The following is a 26,577-nucleotide window of genomic DNA, read 5'->3' as shown; positions in this document are numbered from 1 at the left end:
GAGAAGCGAACTCCCTTTTTCTTTTTTTTCTCCGCAAAGGCTGTTTTTCATTAACCAGAGCTCTCATTTCCAACGAGAAGAGTCCACAGAGAAGACGTCGTCGTCTTCATCGTTTTATTTCAGCTTGAAAACAACAGAAAAACTGCAGCGGACTACAGTGACAGTCGTGGTTTTAAGGCAGAGACAGTTTCCCGTAGATTATGAGGAGGAACAAACTACTGTTGACTCCTGGGAATGTACCAAAGTCAGCAAAACAGATAAGCCTACGGGACTATCGACGATTAAAAAACGTCGCTAAAGACGATGGGACTGGACATGGGACAAATCGGAAGCTCTGTTCGAGGAAAGCCAGTGAAGCGTTAATACATATTTTTAAATCGGTAATGCCTTTAAAAGAAGATGAATTAAAAAGAAGAATGATGGCGTCAGTAACGTATTAGTGTCATAAAGCTATCGCCGAGGATGAAAGTGTTGGATTGAATCTTAATTTACTGTAACTTTCTTCATGTAAGAGGCACTAAAATGTGAATAAAAGGAATTAAACTCGAGCCACAGATTGTGCGACAGCAAACTAGCGATTCAGAACCTTCCGTGAGGAAATCCTGCTGAGAGAAGAGAGTGACAGGAGATGGTGGGACTTGAATGTGCAAACAGCAAAAGTCTATTGAACAGAAGAAGTTCTGACGCGTCCTTCCGTCTCCGGTCTGTATTCTTTTCCTGTCGAGTTGTCGTGGATGGGTTTTTAAGGAATGGAGCAGTAACCTCCGCAGGCTCGGCCGCCGCTCGTGTCCTGGTCGCCGAGACGGACCTTCTGACCCGGGTTGTCGCTCTCCCACAGTCCTGGAGTCTGGAGGATCTTCTCCACTAGTTCTTCGAATGCACACTGGACGCCATCTTTGGTCTTTGCACTGGCCTCTGCACGAGAACGGAGACGTCGTCGGTCAATCATGACACATGTACTGTATGTTCAAATATGCTCATGAAACACACGAGGATGCAGAATGAAATTGTGAGTTTGGATTGACTTGAAAAATCTAAAATTTTGAAATCCAGTCAAAAACTGAAAATATTCAGAAGAATTAAAGCTAAAGCGTATTTAAAAGCACACAATGCTTACTTATAGAATACAAAAAATATAGACAAATGTGAAATAAAAACACACACAATGTCAAACAAAACATAGAATGGACAAAGGTAGACACATGTACGTTAAACACACACTCACAAGAAAAAAAGAAAAATAGACACACATATATTTGAACAACACAATTACAAATAAAAGCACACAAATACATCATACGGAAACACATAAAGACAAACAAGCATATATAAACAAAACAAAAACACAAAATTAGACAACAAACAAATATAAAACACAAAACAGACACACACGTATATAAAAACTGAATATAGACACACAAGCATATATAAAAAGACAAAAACAGACACACAAACTTATATAAAAAGTCAAAAACGGTCCATAAAAAGACAAAAAAAGACATAGAAACATGTAAAAAGACAAAAACATGTATAAAAAGACAAAAACATGCACACAAACGTATATAAAAGGACAATTTACAGATACTCAAAAACATGTACACAAATATATATAATCAGGACAAAAACAGACGCAAACATATTCAAAAACTCAATATAAAGATCATAACTGACTGGACGTAGCAGCAGCAGAAGAAGACATCAACATCCATATCATATCGTCGCCCCGACTTTCTCCAAACCCATTGCTAAAATGGAAAGTCCGCGGAGGAACTTAACCTAATTTCAGCGCGAGGGCCCGAATCAGAGATGTGAATCTGTGAAACGTGCAGACATGGACTCGCTAGATGACTATCATAATCTAGTTCTGCTGCTCCGTCAGTCCGGACTGGCAAATGCCAAATTGAATGCAGTGATGTTTCGCTTCGTTCCAACGACGTAATTACACGTCTCTGTGTGACAGTGATGTTGGACGACTGCAGCACATATTACATGCTTTTATTGTCTTAAACGAGCTGTCACTTCACGTCTTCATGTTCCAACGCTGTCAGAGGTACAGACGCTAGCTCTACTGAACACAGAGTAGTTATGATTTATCCACAGAGAAAACATGTTATTTACTGTGATTAAATCTCATATTAACCATTGTGTTATCTCAGGGTCACGGTGACCCAGAAGGTCGGACAACAAATGTGTTTGGGTTATCACTTGTGTTATCTCTGAGTCACGGTGACCCAGAAGGCCCAAAACAAATGTGTTTGGGGTATCCCTTGTGTTGTCTCAGGGTCATGGTGACCAAGAAGGCCCGACAACAAATGTGTTTGGGGTATCCCTTGTGTTGTCTCAGGGTCAGGGTGACCCAGAAGGCCCAAAAACAAATGTGTTTGGGGTATCACTTGTGTTGTCTCAGGGTCACAGTGACCAAGAAGGCCCGACAAAAAATGTGTTTGTGGTGTCACTTGTGTTGTCTCAGGGTCACAGTGACCCGGAAGGCCCTAAAACAAATGTGTTTGTGGTATCACTTGTGTTGTCTCAAGGTCACGGTGACCAAGAAGGCCTGACAACAAATGTGTTTGGGGTATCCCTTGTGTTGTCTCAGGGTCACGGTGACCCAGAAGGCCCGAAAACAAAAGTGTTTGTGGTATCTCTTGTGTTGTCTCAGGGTCACGGTGACCCAGAAGGCCTGAAAACAAATGTGTTTGTGGTATCCCTTGTGTTGTCTTCGGGTCAAGGTGAACGACCACTGCATATGCATTTCCTGAAGCCAGGGAGGTCGTTCACCTTGACCCACAGACTTGAAAACATATATATTCCTTTCAAGCTCAGCACTCGACAAGCAACGGAAGCTTGGATCAAGATATTCAGGTTCTAGTTTCTACTCACCAATGAACAGCATTGAATGTTTCCTTGCGAATTTCAGACCTTCATTTCTGTCCACTTCACGGTCGTCCTGGAATGATTACATTTCTATCAATAAGGATCCAAATCATGATAGCTAATGGGTTGTACTATAATCATTAAAATAAATGAGTCTCTGGTATTGTTTGGGGGCCAAATGTGGAGGCGGGTTGTAGTTCAGGAACCACTGTTTTAAACTGGCAAACTTACCTTATCGATCTTGTTCCCGACCAGCATTTTAACAATATCGTTACGGGTTGTGTAGGTTTCCAGTTCATTCAACCAATTCTCCAGCTTGGTAAACGTGTCGCGTTTCGTGACGTCATACACTGAAGGAAACAGGAAGTCAAAACTTTTATTGTTGTTTCTAAACATTTGGAACATTTGCCTGGTTGTTTGGAGCACATCCTTACCAAGTATGACCCCCTGTGCACCGCGGTAGTAGCTGGGCGTCAGGGTTCGAAATCTTTCTTGACCAGCTGTGTCCTGTTCACATGGAGGGGAAATATAAGGAGTTGTATTTCCTTTTTTAATCTTTGACATTTTAAACAAGATCACAATAAGGTGTAACAGTAATTCCAGTGGACAGCAAGTTATTCTCTTCTGGCCTAAACATACTCAGTAAAGGAAATGTATGTTGCATGTAATGTCATATTCTATCCACGTGGAAGCGCTGTTTCCGATGTCAAACGTGATGGTTCAGCTTTTATCCAATCATGTTTCTGCCAGCTAGTAATGTCGCTGACATCACGTGGTAGGCCAGCAGCTGGCGTTCCGTGAGCTTTAACCCTTGTTTTAGCTCAGGGTCAAGGTGACCCAGAGCCCAAAAAACTAATGTGAGATTTGATTTTCAAAATATAAACCGTTGCTAAAGCAGGAGAGCTGATAGATTTGTTGTAAAAAATACTGGATGACTTAAAGAACATAAATAAACTCCTTCATTCATCTTCTTTCCCGCTTAATCCCTTATGGCAGTAGCTCCATCCCAGTTTCTTTGGGTGAGAGACGGAGGACACCCTGGACAAGACGCCAGTCTGTTGCAGGCAACACAAACCATTCACAAACACTCGTTTGTAAGGACAACTTCCCCAAGTTCCAAATCAACCTCTGTATGTTTTGGACAGTGGGAGAAAACCGGAATAAACCCGCGCAACACTCAGAGAACATACAAAGTTTACACAGAAAGGTCACAAGTTGACTCCCTCCAGGCCTGGAAGCAAACCGGCAACCTTCTTGCTGTAAAGCCATCGCACTAACTACTGCGCTAACATGCACCCAATAGATAAACTGTACAATAGAAACATTCAGGTCTTCTTGAGAAAAAGGAAGAAGGATGGAAAGTGATAAAGTAGGTGATGATAAGGAGGTTCTGTTGGTGAGTGGAGAGATTTTATTTGTATTGTTTGTTGTATCTGTTTTATTTCGTCAGAAATCAATCAGAGGAAACAAAATAAATAAATAAAAATTCTGATCCAATTTGATTTATAATGTAAATACTGTGGTGGAACTGCATCTACATGTTTGATTTATTTCGCTCTTTTATTTTAACCAAAACAATTGCAAATAATGTGTTTTTTCTGTATAGAGCAAGTTTAAACTAACAATGCAAATAATAAACCATGAATCTTCAGATCAAATATTTGTAAAAAATGATACAAAGATTACTCAGTTAAACACATACAAAAGAAGTTTGTGCAGCTCTGGTTCTATCGGGTCCAATATTGAATGTAACACAACAACCAAGCTTAAACTTGCCATTTATGAAAAACCTCGCCACAGGTTGAACACATTTATACATTATTACAATATTATAACCAGTGATTGTATTTAACTGGTAGTGGGAAAGTTAATAAATGAACAAAAAGTTTCATTTTTAATGCATCGTTGGTTTTGTTGGTGTCTCATATGAAATGGCGATAATGCACATTTTATTGGACAAACTTTTTTTGAACTCATACACATTTGATGGAAATCAAATTTTATTTGAGGGTTTTTGCAGATTAATCTGTTTTCCTAAATTCTTATACCATTATTGGTGGATGTTCTTATCGATCGATTTGCTCCGGAAATGAAGTGTTGCTGGTATTATGGAATATGTGACGAGTGAATCCGTGTCCAGCCGTGGTGACACATTGATGCTATTATGGTATCATTATGGTTGGAACAAGTATGACGTCAATGCTGGCCTAGGACCAGCCACTGTTTTTTTAAGTTGATGAATCAATTGTTTATGTCGACTTACTGACTGTTCAAAAAAAGGAAAGGGCGCCATCAGGTGGCCACAAAGGATAACATTTCAAGTCAAAACAACAGAACCAGCAACAACAAACTTACCCAGATCGCAAGTTTTGCTTTGTTTCCGTCTATCGCGAGGGTTTTCACCTTAAAGTCCACACCTGGTTATTCAAGACACATTAGAAGGATTTAAAAAATGACGTTTTTAAAGACTTGAAAAAAAGATTATATTAGTAAATGCATTATAAGGTGTTACCTATAGTTGCCGTTTGTTCTGGATCAAATGTGTCTTCCGTAAATCTCAGCAGCAAACTGACAGAAAGAACAACAAAAAAAACACGAAAGTTAAAGGAAGTTTTACAACTTTACAGCAGCTAAACAAGTCAACAGAAGGTGTGTTGTCTTCTGCGTATAGACCAGACGTTCCTTATGGTGACAGAAAACCTGTGGTAGATTCATCAACAAGATGTTTGATCAGTTCTTGTATATATATATATGTATATATATATATATTTTTAAACAAAGACACTTTCCTCCAGCGGAGAATAACAGCTCAGCCACACACTGTGGGATCATCTTACGCAACGAGAGGAATGTCAACATTAAGATGCTAGCTTAGCTAGCACAACTTGCTAGAAAGAAGCAACAAACCTGGACTTTCCGACTCCGCTTTCCCCGATTATTAGCAGCTTTAGCGTCGTCAACACGTCCTCGTCCATGTTATTGTAAAATGTGTTAATTCAGCGACGCAAATCCACCGTTTTATCCTTGAAATATCACTTGTTTTCGAAGCTGCGAGATGCTATCAGCTCCGGTGACAGCCAGCTCTTTGCACTACTTCCGCCCTGCCGGCACAACATGACGTCACGATTGTTAGAAATAAAAATTAAATTAAAAGTAAAACTCAATCGAGGACAATATATATTTTCTTTTGTCCTTTCAATGTCTTTTGTGTGTCAGCATAAAAACCTTTCATTCGATTAATTTAAGTCTTTATTCATTTCACTTTAAATCGCAATTGATTATTTATATTTATGACGTCACCAAGAGCATGAATAAGGATGCATTGTCAAGATACACTTTATCAAGAAGATCTATAATTGGAGAATTTAGTAAATAAAATAAAATAAAAAAGATAGAATAAGATATAAAAATATTTTTAAAATTAGGTAAATGTATGGTTATTTTTTAAAAAGAGAAATAAGAATAGAAATTAACAAGTATTATGTAAAATGTGAAAATATAATAACATAAGCATTGTGATTGCTATAGTAATTATACACAAAAAAATGTTTAGGTAATTATTAACATTATTATTAATAATAATATTATTATTATTTATATAGAAGAGAGGCAAAAATAACGTTAATATATAACTGAAAGTAAGTGATGATGAAATGAAGAGCAATGTAATATGAATATGATCACTGTTTAGATTTATGGTATATCAGTATATTGTGTATCCACTTGTACTACTTGTCATCATAGTTGATATATTTATCATCATTTGATGTATTATTGTGTTCATTTTGTGATTTATTTATTGTTATTTCTTTCAATATGTGTACTGTTTGTCTTGATATAATGTGTATCCATGTTGTACTACACAAATTTAACCAATGTAGGAAGAATAAATATGCATCAGTCAATCAATTATAAGTCTGAAAAGTAAGATTCCTTTTTAAAATAATTACCCAAAGGCGAATTGAGAGAAATACAAATTTGTTCCATGGTTCATTTCTTAATAATTTAGTTTATAATGTAATTAATTCATATCACCTTGTACTTATTGACCACATACTCGTATGTATGAATTCTTACAACTCAATATTTTATTTTCTCTTAAATATTTTTGTATATTTAAGTAAATTTCCTTTGCAGTTTGTAACGTATCAATTTCTAAATGAAACACAATTGTTACAATCAATGAAAGCAGCTTTGTTCAGTCACCAATGAAGCAGGAAGAGGAATCACCTGAGGGTGTAACGCTCTTGGGTCAGCAACAGAACCGACCACTGAGGTGAAACCACTGAGCCATACTATCCCTGCTGGTCCTCAAAGAGCCCATTGAGTCATCCCCCCAAAACCTTCCCCTTCCATTGTTAAAACTGGCTTTAAAAGTCGCAGCAACCCCACTGCTGCTCTTGAGCAAGGCCGAACCAACAATGTCTCGATGCTACATGGACTGCATAGAGAGACGTCTTCGTCTCGGTTTCGAGATCATCGGCGCCTTCGTTGGGTTTCATCCTTGTTGGTTCCTGTTCACCCCTCTTGTCGTTTCCGCAGGTCTGGGAAGTGGATTTTATTTCCTTCAGGAGCGAATGTCCAACAACATCGAGGATCAGTTCACTCCCCTCAACGGACAGGCCAAGATGGAGAGGAAGTACATCCAGGAAACTTTCCCGGTCAACCACTCCATGTTCTCCAGTTTGAGGTTGAGCACTACCGGGAACTACGCGACCCTCATCGCTTCGACAGACGGGAACGTCCTGTCGCGGGAGATGCTCCAGGAAATCCTGGACTTGGACTTTAAAGTCAGATCGATGCTGGTGGAGTTTAACCAGAGCTTCTTCAGCTACAAGGACGTCTGTGCGGGAGTGATGGGATCCTGCTACGCCAACGACCTCCTGGAGATATTAGAACACAGAGCGAGCAACATCCACAAGGTCAACCTCACGTACCCCTGGTTCCGTGACGCTCCCTTACATCTGAGTTTAGGAGGCGTACACGTCAATGACTCGGTGGAAGCAGAAGCCGTGCAGCTACGTTACTACTTAAAAGAAGTGGATGAGAATCGGAGAGATTCGTGGTTGAAAAGTTTTATCGATTTAGCTTCTAATCAATCCGCGTTTCACTTGAAGGTAACGTCTTTTAAATCCTTCTCAAAGGAAATTCTAACTGGATTCGTCGTTGCAGGTTTCATACTCAACGTCAATGTCCATGCAGTGGGAGTTTGAGAAGACCCCGTCCTCAGTCCTCAGCTTGTTCTCCGTCACCTACGGCCTCGTCATCTCATTTTCCATCCTGTCAAGCTGGAGGTCAGTGAACGCACCACCTGTTAAAACACGACTAATAAGTACTATGGATTAAATATGTTTCTTTTTTTTAAGGCTGGACAACGTGCGGACGAAGGTGTGGGTGGCTTGTTGTGGGGTGTTGTCCACCGGTCTGGCAGTCCTGAGCGGCTTCGGAGCGTTACTGTTGCTGGGACAACCTTTTGTTATACCGGTCGCTTCCTGTCCTTTCATGATTTTGGGTATGTTTATATATATTATGTTGTTGTTTTTAAGCAAAATCTTTCCATACAAAGCTAGGGTTGGACATTTTTTGCAGTCCACCATCAGATTTGACACAGCCCTGTTAATGAGTTAAATATTGTGAATGTGAAGGAAACACCATATTAGTTTCTTTAGAAAAGTTCCCTCCTAGAAATGGCGTCCAAAAGCTACTTTACTGATGCTGAAAATGAAAACCTTTTTTTCCGATCTGTCTGTAAAGAAGCAATAGTATTAGATTGAGACTGTTTTTACTTGTGAATTTAAATAATAATTCACTTTACTTTGACGATTTGTTAAAATATATTTTTTTCTCCCTTTTCCTGCAAATTGTCTCACTGAATATATTGTGTTGGATTTTATGAAAACACATTTTATTTTAAGCCTAATTTCTGGACACTTAACGTTACCATGCAAAAAAAACAAACTGCACCTACTTGTGTTTAGAGATGAACTAGTAATCAATAATGACCCTAAAAAAACGCTCTCAATAACATTTCTACATGATCAGTTTTATGGTTTAGGGCCTCATACATGGAGTCAAAGAGCCGCTGACTTATAAAGTACAGTAGTTAGAAGTTGAATTAAACATAAAAAATAAAAAAAATCTGACCAAAACTGTTTGCAACACAACAAGCATCAAAGGTCATCCAGGGGTTATGAGTCTCAGAGAACGAGTAAACCAACCTTGTTTATCCAGGTGTTGGACTGGACGACATGTTCATCATGGTTTCCTGCTGGCAGAGGACCCGGGTCCTGTCCGGCGTCCCCGACCGACTGGCTCACACCTACCGCGACTCCGCGGTCTCCATCTCCATCACCACGCTGACCAACGCCCTGGCCCTCTTCCTGGGCTGCAGCTCGTCCTTCGCTTCGGTCAGATCCTTCTGCCTGTACGCCGGTGTCTCCGTCTGCTTCTGCTACCTGTACTGTCTCACCTTCCTGGGCGCCTGTCTGGCCCTGAACGGCGAGCGAGAATTCCAGAACAAGCACTGGTTCACCTGCGCCAAAATCCCAGAGGACACGGTCAACACCGATTCTAAAACCTTCAAAATGTGCTGCGTCGGAGGAAGCTACGATCGTATCACGGATACAGAAGAATCGGCGTACGTGAGTCAGTTCTTCGAGCGGCTGTACGGACCGTTTCTGACTCATAAATTCACAAAAGCAGCCGTGATCCTGGTCTACTGTCTGTACCTGGCGGTAAGTATCTACGGCTGCGCTTCCCTAAAAGAAGGACTGGATGTGAAGAATCTGGCTTTGGATGATTCCTACCTAGGAGATTATTACCGCAACCAGACCCAGTACTTTTCCGAATACAGCTACAACGTAATGGTGGCGGTGAAGCAGCCGCTCTCGCTGTGGGATGAACGGAACAATACGCTGTCCTGCATCTCCAGATTCCAGAATCTAGACTACGTCAACAGTACTTATGGTTGGTTTTTCTCCTTCCAAGACCACATGAATGAAACCCAAAACAGTTCTGAGGAGACTTTTGGAACAAGTCTGAGGAAATTCTTGGATCACAACAGTCAGTTTCGGCAAGATGTAAACTGGACTGAAGGCGATACTTTGCGGTCGTGGCGCTTTTTTATCCAGTTGCTGAACAGAGAAACAACAAAGGACATGATGATCGGTCTTAGAAAGACAGCTGAAGAATGTGAAGTTGACGTTTCGGTCTATCATCCTGCTTTTATATATCTCGACCAGTACACGGTTATCATTGACAACATCGCTCAAACCATTTTCGTCTCGGTGTTTGTGATGCTCGTCGTGTCCCTGCTGCTGATCCCAGATCCCGTATGTTCGCTCTGGGTAGCGTTCGCCGTGTGCTCCGTCATCGTCGGCGTGACGGGATTCATGTCGCTCTGGGACGTCGACCTGGATTCCATTTCCATGATCAACCTGATCATGTGTGTCGGTTTCTCCGTGGACTTCTCGGCGCACGTGTCCTACGCTTTCGTCTCCAGCCCGAGGGTAGATGTCAACAAGAAAGCCATGGACGCTCTGTCTCATCTGGGGTATCCCATACTTCAAGGAGCGTTGTCCACCGTTTTGGGAGTGGTGGTTCTGTCGATGTCAGGCAGCTACATATTCAGAACCTTTTTTAAAATCGTCTTTCTTGTGATGACGTGCGGAATGCTCCACGGTTTAGTGTTCATCCCTGTGTTTCTCACTCTAATTGGAGCCTTCTGGAAGTTATTTTGATTATAAAACATGCCTTATCAGTATGCTAGCTGAAGTCTAGCATAAATGCTAAAAATCAATACTGCATTAAGAATAAAAGCGCTAATGATTATATTGACATTAACGAATTATCTCTGTTGTGAACTGGTCAAAATAAATATGATGTAAGGCAGGGGGATCTAGGGCCATTTGCGGCCACTTATCAATTTTAATGATGGTCGCATTATTAAAGTTCTACTTCTTTTGGTGCTTCACCCTCTGTCCGCTTCGCTATTGGTTTATCCTCGAGGCCCTGCAAATAGCAATCGCTAAGCGGTTATAGGGCAGCACCAATCCTAGAACCTGAAGTAATGAAACCAATAATTAAGGGGTTTTCTAATGTCATGGTTTTTTTTTTAAAAAAAAAAGGAAAACAAATAAAGCTTTTTTCAAAGCTTATTACTAAATTAAAAAAAAAAAAAAAGTGCGCATCATCATAATGAAATTGAAAAAAGAAAAAAATTGTGTTAACATAAAATGGAAAAATGTCTACAAAATGGAATAGGTTGAGAAATAATACATTATACATAGCATTTATTGAACTCACTTGTAAAAAAAATTAAAGGTAGTATTAATCGTAGCATATTATTTAACAATTAATGTGCATTAAATAGTAATTGAAGAAAAAAGCATATTTAGGTTTGTGTTTATTTATTTCATCTGCAAAAAAAATCTAGTAAAACTTTTAAGTAGTATAATATAACACACCAAATTGGATCTCAGAGTCAAATCTCAGAAGTCATTTAAAGTCAAAATTTAGTAATATAAAGTATTATTTGTGAATTCTCACTTAAAAACTCTAAATTCTTAAATTGAATTTGGTTTCAGTTTGACTGGCCCTTATCCTAATCCATATTAAACAGTGAGAGGTTGTACAAACAGATCAAAATGGAACACAGTGTTCAAGTAGAAATGAAAAGCCATCAACAGCCACATAGGTTCAATCCCAGCTCCAGACAAGCTTGTGTCGTTGTGTCCCTGAGCAAGACACTTCACCCTGATTGCTCCTGATGGTAGATGCGCAGGTGTGCAGCCTACTCCCATCAGTATGTGTGAATGGCTGTCAAAAGCACTACCGAATTTCCCCTTGCGGGACTAATAAGGGATTCTAAATAAATAGCCTATAATATTTCAATACATCATTTTACTTGTTGGATTATTTGGCATTTAGGTGAAATGAAATGTAAAATGTACATTTTTTTACATAATTTTTTTTAACATAAAATGAAAATGGTTGGGAAATAGAAACATATCAAGTATTCATCATATGTACTTATTAATAAAAGTAGTATTAAATATAGACGATTATCTAACATTCAATACAAAGCAGAGGTGAGATTGATGGAAGGACAGGGAGTTGACCATATCTAGGTTTAAATGTATTTATTATTTCATCTGCACAAACAATAAAATAAGTTTAAAATCAGAATTGTATGCAATTATTTTATCTGCACATCAAACGTAACGGGAAATTTTCTTCAGCATGAAGGACATTTTAACAGATTATAGCACAACTTGATGACCAGCGTGGTATTTCGATCACTCTATTACACCAACAACTAATCATTTTTGGTTTTAAAATCCTAAAATATCTTAGTACTGTTGGATTGTAGAGTTTATTGTAGAAGTAGAAGTTATCGGACAATTTGATCGTCACGATGCCATTCGACGTTTCCGTAGCGATACATTCCATCTTGTGAAAACATGCCGCGGCTAATAAATTAGCAGGAACATCCCACAGAGAGTTTTCTCTTGTATTATCTGGAATCCAGGGTCTTTCCCTCCATGATCATCTGGACCTCTTTGCCATTAAGAGTCTCGTACTTGAGCAAGGCATCTGCCAGGTTCTTGTGCTCGACAGCGTGAGACAATAGCAGGGCTTTGGCTCGCTCGTATGAATCCTATCAATCATTTTAAAAAAATAGGTAAGTAGAGGAAATATAAAAGGGTAACGTTTGGATGTAAGAAAATTCTTTTGAACAAACCTTCAGCAAAACTCTGACTTCATTTTCCACAACGGCCTGCGTCTCCGGACTTAACTGCGTCATGTCTTTGGAGGTCATCACCCCCAGCTGCAAGTACGTATGAAATCATTTAAACTTTGCTAAACGCAACACATAAAGAACACGTTCACATTAAAATCTGATTGCGTTCCCTTACCTTTTTACACATTCCAAAATTTGTCACCATCTGTTCAGCAATTCTTGTCGCTTTATCAAAGTCACTTGACGCCCCTGAAGGAGAGGATTTGTTACTTTGGAAAAAATAGAATAAATGTTAACCATTCTGCCATCTCAGGGTCAAGGTGCATATCCACCAGTGCATGTGTATTTCTGGAAGCCAGGGAGGTATTTCACCTTGACCCAGAGGTAACACATTTGTTTTCGAGCCTCCGGGTCATCTTGAGAAGGGTTAAAGCTCATTCATGAATCATCATTTCATTGATTGCTTATTAATAGCTTCACAGTTCTATTAACATAAAAGACAACGTTCTCCGAACCCGTCGTGATGTTGTCTCGGCCGAACATCATCTCCTCGGCAACACGTCCTCCCATTTTGATGTCCATAACAGCCAGTAGCTGAGAGCGAGTCCAGCCCCAGAGGTCGTTCTCTGAAAGCATTAACACCTTATATCCAGAAGAGAAGAAAATTCAAAGCACATTCTCGTGTCCGTTGAAATGATCAAAAAGGCGAAGGTTTACATTTCCCAGGAGTGACCCACGAGGCATGATGGTGGCTTTGTGGATCGGCAGGGCGTCTTTGGTGTAGAAGGCCACGATGGCGTGGCCGGACTCACGGTAGGCTGTGATCTGCAGACTCTTCTCGTCGATCTCCGCACTTTTTTTTTCAGGACCTTCAACATCGACAAGCATGATTGACACTCATATGATGAAAATAAATAAAAACACGCACCCATGAGAATTTTGTCTTTAGCGAACTCCATCTCCTTCATAGAGACGATGCTTTTCCCGTCGACTGCTGCCTTCAGGGCGGCCTGGTTCACAAGGTTTTCCAGGTCAGCGCCAGAGAAGCCCACTGTGCCCCGGGCGATGGTTTTGGCCACTATATCTGCATGGAGCCAAATAACACAGGTTCAAATTTGTTAACTGAAATTATGGAAAGTTACTTTTGCCGCAGGAGTTTATCATTGCCGTCAAATTATGGAATGATGGAATTTTAAAGTTAAAATGTTAAAAATGTGATTTCTTTTTTAAATATTGCTCTATTTTTTAAGTATATAATTATTTTATGAATAATTAAATTCAATTTGTTTTTGGTTTTTTATAGTTTGATTGATTCCAATTACAATAATTGAAGAAAGGATTCAACATTTAATTATTTGTAGTATGTTTTTGTAAATGTTTTTTAATTTTATACAAAAATGTTACCACTTTAATACTGACATTTTATATTGAATTTAAAAGGTTGTGAATTAAAAAAAATATTGAATTTAGAAAATTAGAAAATTTAATTACTGGAACTTGAATATCAAACTCTATGAGTAAGAAAAAAAATACTGTAATATTGTAATACATTTTTTTTTTAATTCAATCCTTCAATATTCTGACTGACATACTTCCATATTTTCACCATAAACATGATAAAACTAAACCCAAAAGTCTGTACCTGAATCTGCTTTAACCTTACTCAGGTACAACTCTAGGATTTCAGTTCTTCCTTTCACATCGGGCATGGGGACAGTGACCTGCATGTCGAAGCGCCCCGGGCGAACCAGCGCTCTGCAAAATGAAGCTTCGTTGAGGATCGTGAATAAAAAGATGTCGAATCATCGAGACCAGAGCAAACGTACGTATCCAAAGATTCCGGGATGTTGGTCGCTCCGATGACGATCACGCCTTCGTTTACTTTAAACCTTTTGCAAACAAAAAAGTTAAATCAATAATCCCTGTTAAAATGCACCCGCGCTTGATTAAAACAACATTTATAGACAAGTATTTCAGGATCATGAGATGCTTACCCATCAAGCTCAGCCAGGAGTTGATTTATGGTCTGTCTCGAATAAGGATGTGAAGGCGAGTCAATTCTTTTGCCGCCAACACTGTCCAGCTCATCGATGAAGATGACACACGGTGCATTAGCTTTGGCTTCCGCTAAAAATACCATACACATCAAATATAAACAAGTGCTACCGTGAAATCTCAGTTCAGATTGAAAATAATGTCCTACTGAAAAGATTCCTGATGCGTCTGGCTCCAAGTCCAACCCACAACTCGTCAAAATCCGACCCGGACGCGTAGTAGAACGGTACGTCTGCTTCTCCGGCCACAGCTTTAGCCAGAAGGGTCTTCCCCGTTCCGGGAGGGCCGGCGAGTAACACGCCTGAGGGGGGTAAGCAACAGGAAGTTCAACATGGAAACATTTTTTCAACTTTAACAAGTTTTAACACTGTTACCTTTGGGAAGCTTTCCTCCGAGAACTGTAAACTTCTTTGGTTTTTTTAAGAACTCGACCACCTCCTGCAGCTCGTTCTTAGCTTCATCTGCTCCTTTCACGTGATCGAATGTCACACTTTTCATTTTGACAGGATCCACCGCCGAGTGTCTTGCTGTGTTTTGAAACCGCACTGCACAACATGGTTAGATTACAGCTCGAAACAACACAAACTATTCACGTGTTGTCATCATTATAGTATATTTACCAAATACAAGGGGGATCACGACCAGACCGGTTATTATCAGCGCATAAAATAGCATGTTTCGAATCCAGAGAGAGTCTGCAAATGTAACATACATCATAACGTGATTCAAACATCCAAGTATTCAAGATAAACTTGTTTCAAAGGAACTTGCATGGTTTGTGTAATTTCCGTTCATTCTATTTTTTATTTTGAAACGCAAACCGGAAAATGAAAAGGGTGGAATTTTTCTGAACATCGATTCTTCTCATGGTAATCATTAAAGAGCAAAATACAGATGTACGTCTCCAGAATCATGTAATATTTATACTCACACTTATTTACCTGCTGCACGTCATCGTTAACACCTTTACAAGAACAGCGATTGCCTTCATGTGTAATTAAACATAATTTCACGGATGTTATACATTTGCGTGTATAATGTTCTGACTCGCAATCGAGGCACTGGAGAACTTGGAAACATATTTGACTGATCCAATACAAAGTGACGCTTCTGTGTTGTTGTTACTCAGCAGCATTTCTCCAATATAGTTTTACATAAACATTTTTCATACAGCATGACTCTCTCTCTTCAGTCAATGTCTTGAATCTATTAGTGAGAATTGGAGCTGCTGATCGAGCATAGAAAACAGGTGTGGAATTGCAGTACTTTCTCTCACCTCATGGAGTGAACCGGGTTTTTTTATTGTTGCTGTACTTTTTTTTCCCAGAGTAAATATTATTTAGATGCATGCAGAATGCTAATATGAAGAAGGATGTTAATTATTACCATGTTGTTGGATACATAATCATAAATAAGAGAAATAGGATGTGTACAGTTCTAAAATATATGATTCCACTAGTCATTTAGCCATGAACATCACACACGTCACTGAATCTGCACTTCCTGCTTAAGTATCAATTAAAAACAGAAACATAAAAATTTGAAGCCATTCCCCGAAAATGTATCGATTTTTTTTTTAAGTTGCTATCAAATTCTATTTCAAATATTTTTTGTGAAAAAGGAATATTTTTAAAATGGCCCACATTTTTTTATTTATTTATTATTTGCATTTGAAAACTGAATATAGAATGAATGGAAGGAACAAGGACCAGGCACAGAAGAGGCAAGATGAATGTTCAACAACAAATTCCTTTTAACTTACTTTTAGAATGTTGTTTTAGCACTTGTGCCTTCAGGTAACCATCAGTGAAGCCCCTCTTATACGAATCCTGCTGCCCATACTCTTTGTTCTTGAGTTTGGTCAGGCTTTCAAAACGATCCATGTTGAACATTTCCCCACGATTCAAGAAGCCCTGTAGAGATGGAGTCTAGGTGTGTTGTTGACAGGGTTTGTAAAAGGAGGAAATGCTGAGATGATAACAAAGATAGTCCTCCTAGATATTTTACCTTCATGAAGGAGAGTGTCTCCTGAGGTCGTCCGGTTTTGTTCCGTAAAGTTTTAAAGCCACGTCTCTGGACAGACACTGGAAAAATCAAAGACACCTGGGGAATTATAATCTAAATGATAACCACACAAAACAAGGCTTGAACTTCTATTATATTATAGATTAGGGGTGTTTAAACCATTTGTTACACGTGTAGTCGAGCCTGTAGTTTTGTGTAACCTATTATACGCAATTACACTTTATAACCATTAAAAGGTTCTGTCTCCATTTAAACACTTCTTAATCAGATTACAGCAAAACCCTTCCAGTAGTTATCAAAAAAACAAACAAACAAGCCAACAATTTTAGCCAACAATAGTAGCTAAATCCCACATTCTTATTTACAATATTTTATATAATTTAAGGTACCCAAAAAAATGCTTTAGTTTTCTTCCCAAATCAACAGTGCGTCTAACTTATACACATCAAACTGATTTTTATTTGATTCATAATGTTAGTTATCTCCGAGGCACCATCTCAAGTCGCCAAGCTCCATAGTGACACAACTCTAAGAGAAATACTAACATAATCATTCATAAAAGCTTGTGAGTTGTCGCTGTCAATAAAGTCTTAAAAAAACTTTATGGACACCAAAGCGAGGAAAAAACAAAACATGTATTCAGTATTAATTTTTCTAAACGGGTATGATTTGTTAATTGTAGAATGTTTTACACGTGTAGATGTTGACAGCCCTGGTAAAGAAATGTATTTATAATTATATATTAATTGATTTCCAAGCTGAATTAAACCTGAAAGTTGCTGTAGATCCTTGCACACCATCTGAAGCGGGGAGAGGTTCTGCCTGGAAAGGAACGGAGTAGTCACATGATTCTGTGAATAACCTGAAACGAAAACACTTAAAATTATTCAAGCATATAGATTAGTGTAGATAACAGTGTTATATTCTCACCATTTTTATTTTCATAAAATGAGTAGGAAGAACAATGAGAAGTTCTCCAGCAAGTTACATCAGCGTGCCGACGACACGTTTCTGGTGGTTTCAAGCCCGGCAACAGGCGGCCCACCAGCTCGTCCAGATGCTGCACACCCAGGTCCGACAAGCCGAGCTCTCGCAGGGTCGACAAGTGCTGAAGAACAGTAAGTAAGTAAGTCATTTTTATTTATATAGCGCTTTTCCAGACCACAGGTCACAAATATTTAAACAATCAAAACAATATTCAATAAAGTATATACTGTAAAGGGCAAGATAAAACTGATAACACAACAGGAGACAAATTTGTTTGTTCATTCAAAGTCTTATCTGACTTTACAGATACGTACCTCTTGGAGTTGGGGTTCTCTGTCATGTTCTTTTTTGACGGTTGTTTTGACAGCAGCATTGCTGCTACTGCAAAGTGAATGCTTCAGGGAATGCAGAGCATTGATGAGGTGACTCAGTGGAACTGTCACCTGTACACACAAGGTCACAAAACGTGTGTAACCTTGACAACAACGGTGCATCACTTTGACAGAGCACGAGTCATAGAAAGTGCGTCCACTGAACGACGTGCAAAACAATTAAAGGTTGACTTGCACAACGAAGGGAAAGTGAAAGGTTTGCTAGTATTGTGATGCTAAGTTGAGAGCTAGCTACAGATCAGGGTAAGTTAGCTAACTGCGCTAAAAACAAACCCTCAAGCTCGTTGTTTCCTCACCTGTGGTTGCACTGACAAGAAGAACATGTTTTGAGGAACAACAACAGCTTCAGAGACTGTGTCGAGGCTTTGAAGAAGCGTGCGTCAAGTAATCCAGGAAGATCTTCATGAAGCGTGTGTACGTTTCGTAGGTGGTGACGTATGATGACGTCGGAGGCCTCGCGAACGTCACGTGACCGGTTCGGAAATCGCTCGTGAACGTCCCGCAAAACTCCAAATAAAAGTGGCCTCGAAACGCAATGGATCGCTTGGATTGGCGGATTGTTGAGCGAGACTATAGCGAACTTTGGTGTACTTGTAGTATAACGGAACCGGCGAGAAAAAGGCGTTTTTACCCCCGTGTGGCAGCATTTTGAGCTGATGAAGGTGAAAGGTGAAAGGTGAATCACTCACAGAGGTGAATCATACTCACAGACACATACGCACACCCATTACTATATTCTATATATAGTATTTATACATATATATAGTATATATGCATATATATAGTATATATACATATATATATGTATATATAGTTTGTGTGTATATATATATATATATATATATATAGTTTCCATTGAACACGACTTGTACTTTTATCCATCTTTTTGTTTCATTTTGAAAAGGTGAAGTGTCTGTTGTGTTCCAAGGAAATGAGATACAACAACACTTCATCAATGCTGAGGCATTACAGAGCCCTGCATGAGAGCTTGGAGAAGACCAACGAGACCATTGAACCAATGTCAGGCAAGCAAGATAGCCTCTTTACTAGAGGCATGTATTTATTTATTTAAAATTAACTAGTAGAAGAAGTAGTAGAATTAGTATTACAAGTATAAGTAGAATTAGCAGAAGTAGAATAAGTAGTAGAATGAGTTGTAGAAGTATAAGTAGTAAGTAAGTAAGTAAGTACGTTTTTATTTATATAGCGCAGTAGAATAAGTAGTAGAATTAGTAGTAAAAGTAGTAGTACAAGTATAAGTATTAGTAGAATCAGTAGTAGAATAAGTATAAGTAGTAGTAGAATTAGTATAAGTAGTAGTAGGATTAGTAGTGGAAGTAGAAATAGTAGTAAAATTAGTAGTAGTAGGGTAGTCTAACTAGTAGTAGAATTAGCAGTTGTAAATAGAAATCAGTAGAAGTAGTATTATAATTAGCAGTAGAAGCAGTAGTAGAAGTAGTAAGTAGACAAAAGTGTTTTGAAAGTTGAAGTTTCTTGTTGTGAGTAGATGAATGTACCTGAAGGTCAAAGTTGAAAGAGTTGAATCATAAGTTGAAGAGTTTTCCCATTCAAGTGAATTGGGAAAAAGGGTAGAAAAAGAGGGAAAGAAGAAGGGATTGAAGAGATAAAAGAAAGATAGTACATAGCCCGCATTTTGGGAACAAGCCGAATTGATACAATTTTGAATGGTTCAAATCGGAAAAAAATTGTAGGCGATGCGGTACTATACTACTGTTTGTCTTTTTTTTTAATTTTCTGTTTTATTCAGGAGAGAGGAGTGCTGTGGATGAGGCGCTGGTTCAAATGATCATCAAGGACTCAGAGCCCTTCACAGTTGTGGAGGATGGAGGGTTCAAAAAGCATGTTAAAGCTTTGAACCCGAACTATGTTCTCCCAACTAGGCAGGTATGTATCAGGTACATGCAGAATTTTCCCTGATATTCCAATATTTAAGCTTAAAGTTCCCTCTTCAGGCTTTGAAAGTGATGGTGGAGGACAGATATGAGAAGTTGATGGAAAGGCCAAATGATCTGTTTCTCAAGCCACAGCTGTGAGCTTGACTGCAGATCTGTGGACCTCCCTGAACACTGACTCGTATCTTGCTGTGACCTGCCATTTTATAGATGCTAGCACCTCACTACAAACTTTTGTTTTAGGGGTGCAGCATTTCCCTCACACGCATACAGCGGTGATTTTGGCTAAAGTAAAAGCAGCACTGATGTCAGAATGGGCTACTGACTCCTTTAAGAAACATGTTAAGACATTTTTATTCGTGTAGGCTTCTCCTTGATTTTCTGGAACTCCTGTGTTTGTCTTGGTGTTATCTTGACCTTTGAAGTATATATTTTATTGAATATTGTTTTGATTTTTTAAGCGCTTTGTGACCCTGGTCTGGAAAAGCGTTATAAAAATACAAATTACTTACTTACTTACTTACTATAACAGGCAAAGTTACAGGCCTTGTGACAGATGGTGCAGCAAACATGGGTGCATGTTAATGTGCGTTATTCACATTGTGTCGCACATTGCATCAACCTTTGCGTGAAGAATAAATACATTATAAATATTTCACCAAAGGTAGTCAAGCACATTTTTTTATTATCAGAATAATTTGCGCACAAAATATGCAATGCTCCCAATTGTCCACATGATGGCATGGTCGTGCAAATAAAGCCTCACGAGGCTTTGCTCCAAAGATGAACTACTCGGCTGGGAGGCTTCAGTGCTTCATGAGGCTTCATCTCGCCATCACTTAATGTGATTAATTATCACATTGATGTTCATGACGTTGTAGGTACAATTTCGGTCCCCCCTACAATTTTGGTCCCTCCATTTCCTACGTGATGACGTCACACGCTGCATATGCGTCTCTTTAAAATATTTTTTATGGGTTAAAGAAACGTCAACAGAACGTTTACATGATACTTTTTACCACACATAAAACATTTATATTGACAAAAAGACGATCTTCGTCAACCTAATCACTTTCCGTTCTTTCATTTCCTGGTCTGACGATACATGTGACTTTGACACCAACGGAAGTGCCCGCGCTACATGTGACGCAGCCGCTGATTGGCTGAAGCTGTTTTACTAACAATAAAGCACAACTGTACAATGCAATACAAACATTCGAGTTCCGAAATAATTCGCTTTTCAAATAAATTTTTTTTTAGAATATTTCCCTTTCAATAACTCATTCTACTTGTCTGTAGTTCTGATCATAAACACCTCAGTAATTATTTAGTTTTCATTTTGATTTTTTTCCTGATTTCAATAAATTATTAAATGTATATTTGCCCACTTTATTGAACGAGTCATTTTATTTTTATTTAATGTGTTCCATTTGTATAATGTATGCACTACAAAAAAAGAATTGTGTGTTTTTCTAACACTACTGGCAATGAACATTTTCTAATTTTCCTGATATTATTGTGAATTGTTCTCTTAACATAAAAGGAAAAAACCGTCCTCCATGACTACAGAACCGGAAAGGAACCGAAAGTGACATCAACAATTGTGTCGCCTTATTATGTATGGTTTATTCAGGAATATATATGAATATTTTTTTTTATAATAAAACGAATTATAATAAAAATAACAATTATACCTGAGTGTAAAGGATTCTGGAATTCAATAATAAACAATAATATATAAAGCGTGTGTAAAATCAATTTGATATTATCACTTTCAGCTAATGATGGATAATCATGTTTATAATTCTCATTGTTTGGATACAAATAGGAATGAATGGGACGAGGTCAGAAAACTATAAAAAAAACTTTTCCTGCTCTGGCATACGTTCATGTAGAAACATCATTCAAACATTATCATCATTCTACCTTTAACATAGAATAGATGAATTGGTATTCAAAGTAAAATAAAAAATAGTTGAAATGAAGGCATGAAGGAGAATGTCTGGTGTGAAAATGTTGAAATAAACTGAAAAAGGTTGCAAAGAAGAACAAAATAAGATAAGGAAGAAGAAGACAAAGGAGGAGAATAAAGAGAAGAAGTAATAGTCTAAGTAGTAGTAGAATTAGTAGTTGTAAATAGAAATCAGTAGAAGTAGTATTAGAATTAATAGTAGAAGTAGTAGTAGTAGTAGTAGAAGTAGTAAGTAGACAAAAGTGTTGAGTTGAAACATAAGTTGAAGAGTTTTCCCATTCAAGTGAAAGGGGTAAAAAAGGGTAGAAAAAGAGGAAAAGAAGAAAGAGATGAAGAGACAAAAGAAAGATAGTACATAGCCCGCATTTTGGGAACAAGCCGAATAAATAACATTTTGAATGGTTCAAATCGGATAAAATTTGTAGGAGATGCAGTACAAAATTTAATTATTTTTTTAATAAAATTAATTTTCAGAAGAGCAAAAGTGGATCTAAATACTCTTTAAAATAATCAATAAAAGTCCAATTAATCAAATTATGACTTTCATAACTCACGGTTTTGAGCTCAGCCCTCTCTCGCATTTGTCTATTTTTTTTTCTGAATCACTGAAAATATAAATTACTGTTTGTTCTTGACACTAAAAGTTGATCTTCAATATGATTGTTTAATTGAAAATAATTTGTTTTATTTTTACATTTTTAACATAACATTACTGTCTGAACTTGAAATAAAGTGTTGTTTTTTTTTAAGCTTAGCATGCAAATTTTAGCTACAACTACTTGAAGAACAACAGACCGTTGTTTACTTTATTAGTTGTTTTTTTTAACATATCACTCTTATTAATTGAAATTAATAGATTCATTGAACCTTATTTGTATTTAGCGATTTCTAAAGTAAAAACATAAATTAAGTACAAAATACTTTATCAAAGTATTCATCATATCTTATTATTATTTTTATTAATACATTACTGCCATTTAGTGTATCACCTTTCACTACACAATTCCTCACCGGAAGATTGCAATAGAGGGCTGTGAGCTTCTCCCCGTGACGAAAAAAAACTATGAAAGTAAAGAAAAAAAATCAAATCTCACGTTGATCATTTGGACTTTTTATCTACATTTTATAGTTTGAATTGTGGTTTCAAACAAAGGTGAACGTATGCCAGAGCGGGAGGTTTGGAAAAACGTCGAGATTTGATCCTATCCATTCCTTTTGGGAAATATATCAGTATTCAACAGTCACATGTATAAATTGGCCCCTGACAACAATAAGTAAGTAAGTAATTTTTATTTATATAGTGCTTTTCCAGACCAGGGTCACAAAGCGCTGAAACAATCAAAACAAAATTCAATAAAATATATACTTTAAAGGTCAAGATAACACTGAGAACAACACATGAGTTCCAGAAAATCAGGGAAAAGGCTGAACAAATAAAAACGTCTTAAGATGTTTCTTGAAAGAGTCAGAACAATCACATTAATTATGTGGCCCCTGACAACAACGACATGAATTATGTGGCCCCTAATATTTAAGGTATGAAAAAAATGTGTAGTAAAATACATTAATAAAAGCTGCAGTTTTAAAGTACTAAAAAGTAGTAGTAAAAAATAATTAAGTAAAGGTAACTTCATGTTATGCTAGCTAGCAGCTAGCATATGCTAACTGATAGCTTGAAGGTGTGTGGAGCTAGCATGCTGCTCTTCTAGATACTTTTGGTTTTTACAAACAAATATATTTGACTTTATTACCTAAAACACTGTTTTTTTAAAATTGTAACATTATAGGCTTGTTCTATGGCTAAATCATTCTGGAAAGACTGTTAGCTTTAGCCTCTACGCAGCAGAACATTTCCTTCCAATTTCTTGGCAGCTGAGGCGCTCCATAAGACATTCTCACTGCCGCCTGTTGGTGTCGCTGTTACTCCTTCACTACGCGGATCCCCCAGACACACATATATATGTGTGTGTATACACACCCGCACACACACACACACACACCCGGATGGATGACTTCACCGTTCTGGGTTTCCTTTATGATCCCGGGATCCACGTCTTCCCTCAGCAGACAGCATCCAGCAGCAGACGCGCGCACACCTCTCCAGCAGAGCCCCACGAACACACACCCGTGGATCTTTCCTCACACACTCTCACGGATCGTGACGGAACCGAAGCTTTATTTTTGTTGTTGCTTTTTTGGAGCTTTTTGAAAAATTCGAACGGGGATCTAACGCTCGCGTTCGGAGCTTCAGACGGAAAGATTCTTCTCGACTTCTTTCTTGTTGTTGTTGTTGTTGTTGTGACCCCGACACCCGCGCGCGCCACCATGTCCGAGGTGTTGCCCTACAACGAGGGGAAGATGAGCAGCTTCGGCGCGGACAGCGAGGTCAGCCAGATGTCCTTTAGCTGCGGACTGCAGGACACCAGCGCCTTCTTCAGCGCCTCGCAGGCGAAGAGACCCCCGAAACTGGGGCAGATCGGAAGAGCCAAGCGAGGTAAAAGACAAATAAAAACAAAAAAAAATGGATTCATTATTAATACCTGGGACGCGACAATGATCTGTTATTTTTAAATATCATTTTTTAACTTAAGTGTAAATATTCCTATTGTAGTAACATCTCCTCTGTTGTCCCCCCACAGTGGTGATCGAGGACGACCGGATAGACGAGGTCCTGAAGGGGATGACGGACAAGTCCTCGCCAGGCGTCTAAACAAAGAACCATGCCTTGCAAGAACTTTTTTAATTTTTGATCACCGATTTGAAGCACTTGTCGGCTGTGCATGTTCCAGGATGGCGGGAGAAGAAGAGCCAACCCCCCCACCCCCACACCACACGGAGGCAACGCGTGCGCGCGCGCGTGTGCGTGATGCGGGACGATTTCATCCACAAAAAAAAAATAAAAAATAAAAAAAGCCAGGCTAAGGTGGAACAAGCGATGGCGAAACAAAAATGGACTGGAAAATCGAAAGGCTTTCAAGTAGTGGAGGACGGTAGTGACGACCAAGGTTTTCTCGTGGGATTTGCTGGCAATTCTCCAAAAAGAATCCCAAAAAATTGACTCGGTTGAGCGGTTCTCGGGTCTCGACGTGCGGCGCCCGGGACCGCGACGCGATGGACGAACTTCGTCATCACCTCATGACAACTTGTTTTTTTTAGGGTTTTTTTTGTTTGTCATTTTTCTCAAACAAGCGCTGTAAAAGCAAGTAAATAAGGGAGGCTGACGCTTCAATCCAAGTTCAATAAGTTGTACAGTAGGGTTAGGCTAAGCGTTCAGACCCCCCCCCCCCCCAGACCCCCATGTTTGTTGATGGTGCATTAAGGGAGCTGTCCTTTCAGCACCGGCCCAATGCATTCCTGATGCGGCTTCTGCTTTTTGTTTAAAAAACAGACCAAACTCTCTTCAGTACCTGAGACCCCGTATGTGTGTGTACAATACAAAAAAAAAACTATATCCGAGGATGGTGCAATGTGAATATTTTCTGTCGTAGACCCCCAATACCCTCCCCCCCCCACCCCAAGCGGGCCACACTTTTCGGAAACCGGCTAGCTAACACCTCCAACATATCTTTGGTTGTTCTCCTTTCTGCAGAGGCCAGCAGAGACGTTGATATTATGGTAAATGTTTTTCAAAAAGTAATAGGTGGGAAAAAAAAATATTCTTTGCGATGACTCGTGATTTCTGTCCTCTATTTAAAGAGTTCTCTCCATCGATCTGCATGAACCGTCCCCCCCACCGGTGCCAACGCAGGTGCCACCACTCTTACCCTGGCACGCTTCTTTTTAAACAAAAAGTCATATTTGTATTTTTATATCTGGATATTTGTTATTTAAAAAAAGGGTATGCTAGTCTATTGTCTTACACTTCATCAACAGGAATATTTCTACTTCAGAGAGGATCCACTAGGAGAGACCAGGCTTCAAAAAAGGCGGAGCTTCGATTTTGCTCTTCTGGTCGATATCAGAGGGAGTTTTTTAAAGACTAACTGAATGTGTCTAGGGTTTTTTGCACACATCAATGTTCAATTATTATTATTATTACTAAGAAATCGTATACTGTGACTTGAGCTTCGTTGATGAATTTGTTAGAAAATGGCAGTTCTAGAGTATATTGCACTGTTTACGGTATCCTCAAATAACACGTTGTTATTTGACTGATTTTAAACATAACAGTTCTCTCTCTTTTTTTTTATTCTCTTCATTTTGTACCATATTTATTTCTCGAAGAAACTGGATATGGTTTGTTGTGCATGAATCCTTACTATTTTCAATAACAAAACATCCGTTTTCTGAAGCAAAAAAGCAACAAAAATGTCATGACATTCTAAGAATGAGTCATTGTATATTATGATGCCATTTTCACTGTATTTGGTGAATTAATAAATGGTGAAAGATGGAAACTTGATGTATTGATTTTTGCCTCCAGTTGTTGTCTTGGAACAACACAATATGTCGCAACATGACAGAAACAGATCTCATGTCAATAATACATTAAGTTAACTCATTGTAAAGCCAGTTTTTGTGTAACTTTAGCTCGGAGCAAACTTCAGTGTGAGATTTATGATACTTGTGGGTCCAAATCCTGGGTTTTATTGAGCGGAATGTACCAGAGAAACACTG

The 26,577-nt window shown here is 38.6% G+C and overlaps 4 protein-coding genes and 1 long non-coding RNA gene across 6 annotated transcripts; 3 read left to right on the top strand and 2 right to left on the bottom strand.

Moving 5' to 3' along the window:
* Positions 1-100: 100 nt before the first annotated feature.
* LOC148063381 (ras-related protein Rab-18-B) lies at positions 101-5,975 on the bottom strand. The gene is made up of 7 exons (XM_087811273.1): positions 5,782-5,975; positions 5,387-5,442; positions 5,230-5,291; positions 3,309-3,381; positions 3,106-3,224; positions 2,881-2,947; positions 101-915 (listed from the first exon to the last, which is right to left on the bottom strand). The coding sequence occupies exons 1-7, from the start codon at positions 5,847-5,849 to the stop codon at positions 743-745; spliced, it is 618 nt and encodes a 205-aa protein (XP_087667399.1). The 5' UTR covers positions 5,850-5,975; the 3' UTR covers positions 101-742.
* A 1,320-nt stretch (positions 5,976-7,295) lies between these two features.
* ptchd3b (patched domain containing 3b) lies at positions 7,296-10,613 on the top strand. Its single transcript, XM_087811756.1, has 4 exons — positions 7,296-7,991; positions 8,047-8,168; positions 8,241-8,386; positions 9,106-10,613. Exons 1-4 carry the CDS (start codon positions 7,296-7,298, stop codon positions 10,611-10,613), a joined length of 2,472 nt encoding a protein of 823 aa, XP_087667882.1.
* Positions 10,614-11,997: 1,384 nt separating this feature from the next.
* LOC148063379 (ATP-dependent zinc metalloprotease YME1L1-like) lies at positions 11,998-18,506 on the bottom strand. 2 transcript variants are annotated; one of them, XM_087811358.1, is made up of 18 exons: positions 18,372-18,506; positions 17,998-18,126; positions 17,627-17,804; positions 17,466-17,558; positions 16,679-16,755; positions 16,434-16,599; positions 15,292-15,366; positions 15,046-15,216; positions 14,820-14,972; positions 14,611-14,743; positions 14,443-14,505; positions 14,259-14,371; positions 13,545-13,700; positions 13,334-13,485; positions 13,132-13,258; positions 12,792-12,865; positions 12,617-12,703; positions 11,998-12,532 (listed from the first exon to the last, which is right to left on the bottom strand). In XM_087811358.1, the coding sequence occupies exons 1-18, from the start codon at positions 18,396-18,398 to the stop codon at positions 12,389-12,391; spliced, it is 2,118 nt and encodes a 705-aa protein (XP_087667484.1). In that variant the 5' UTR covers positions 18,399-18,506; the 3' UTR covers positions 11,998-12,388. The 2 variants fall into 2 exon arrangements, with proteins under 2 accessions (XP_087667484.1, XP_087667485.1); XM_087811359.1 differs by having other exon boundaries at positions 16,434-16,584.
* A 225-nt stretch (positions 18,507-18,731) lies between these two features.
* LOC148063378 (uncharacterized) lies at positions 18,732-20,250 on the top strand. Its single transcript, XR_015713577.1, has 4 exons — positions 18,732-18,737; positions 18,980-19,100; positions 19,844-20,057; positions 20,124-20,250. It is a non-coding gene; the product is annotated as an uncharacterized LOC148063378 (long non-coding RNA).
* A 3,773-nt stretch (positions 20,251-24,023) lies between these two features.
* On the top strand, positions 24,024-26,351 carry camk2n2a (calcium/calmodulin-dependent protein kinase II inhibitor 2a). The gene is made up of 2 exons (XM_087811705.1): positions 24,024-24,454; positions 24,600-26,351. Exons 1-2 carry the CDS (start codon positions 24,286-24,288, stop codon positions 24,668-24,670), a joined length of 240 nt encoding a protein of 79 aa, XP_087667831.1. The 5' UTR covers positions 24,024-24,285; the 3' UTR covers positions 24,671-26,351.
* Positions 26,352-26,577: the final 226 nt, after the last annotated feature.

This window comes from Callionymus lyra, chromosome 16 (assembly GCF_982586985.1).
Source record: "Callionymus lyra chromosome 16, fCalLyr1.hap1.1, whole genome shotgun sequence".
NCBI lineage: Eukaryota > Metazoa > Chordata > Actinopteri > Syngnathiformes > Callionymidae > Callionymus > Callionymus lyra.
This window is presented reverse-complemented; position numbering and strand designations above follow the sequence as displayed.

Coding starts and splice junctions, on each gene's coding strand:
- LOC148063381 (XM_087811273.1), bottom strand. CDS start 5,849: ATGGACGAGGACGTGTTGACGACGCTAAAGCTGCTAATAATCGGGGAA. Junction 3,382..5,229: donor AAGCAAAACTTGCGATCTGG/GTAAGTTTGTTG, acceptor CCATGTGAACAG/GACACAGCTGGTCAAGAAAG. Junction 916..2,880: donor ACATTCAATGCTGTTCATTG/GTGAGTAGAAAC, acceptor GTTCTCGTGCAG/AGGCCAGTGCAAAGACCAAA.
- ptchd3b (XM_087811756.1), top strand. CDS start 7,296: ATGTCTCGATGCTACATGGACTGCATAGAGAGACGTCTTCGTCTCGGT. Junction 7,992..8,046: donor AATCCGCGTTTCACTTGAAG/GTAACGTCTTTT, acceptor TCGTCGTTGCAG/GTTTCATACTCAACGTCAAT. Junction 8,169..8,240: donor TCCATCCTGTCAAGCTGGAG/GTCAGTGAACGC, acceptor CTTTTTTTTAAG/GCTGGACAACGTGCGGACGA.
- LOC148063379 (XM_087811358.1), bottom strand. CDS start 18,398: ATGTTCTTCTTGTCAGTGCAACCACAG. Junction 18,127..18,371: donor TCTTGTCAGTGCAACCACAG/GTGAGGAAACAA, acceptor TTGTGTGTACAG/GTGACAGTTCCACTGAGTCA. Junction 14,506..14,610: donor CTCCTGGCTGAGCTTGATGG/GTAAGCATCTCA, acceptor TGTTTGCAAAAG/GTTTAAAGTAAACGAAGGCG.
- camk2n2a (XM_087811705.1), top strand. CDS start 24,286: ATGTCCGAGGTGTTGCCCTACAACGAGGGGAAGATGAGCAGCTTCGGC. Junction 24,455..24,599: donor GATCGGAAGAGCCAAGCGAG/GTAAAAGACAAA, acceptor GTCCCCCCACAG/TGGTGATCGAGGACGACCGG.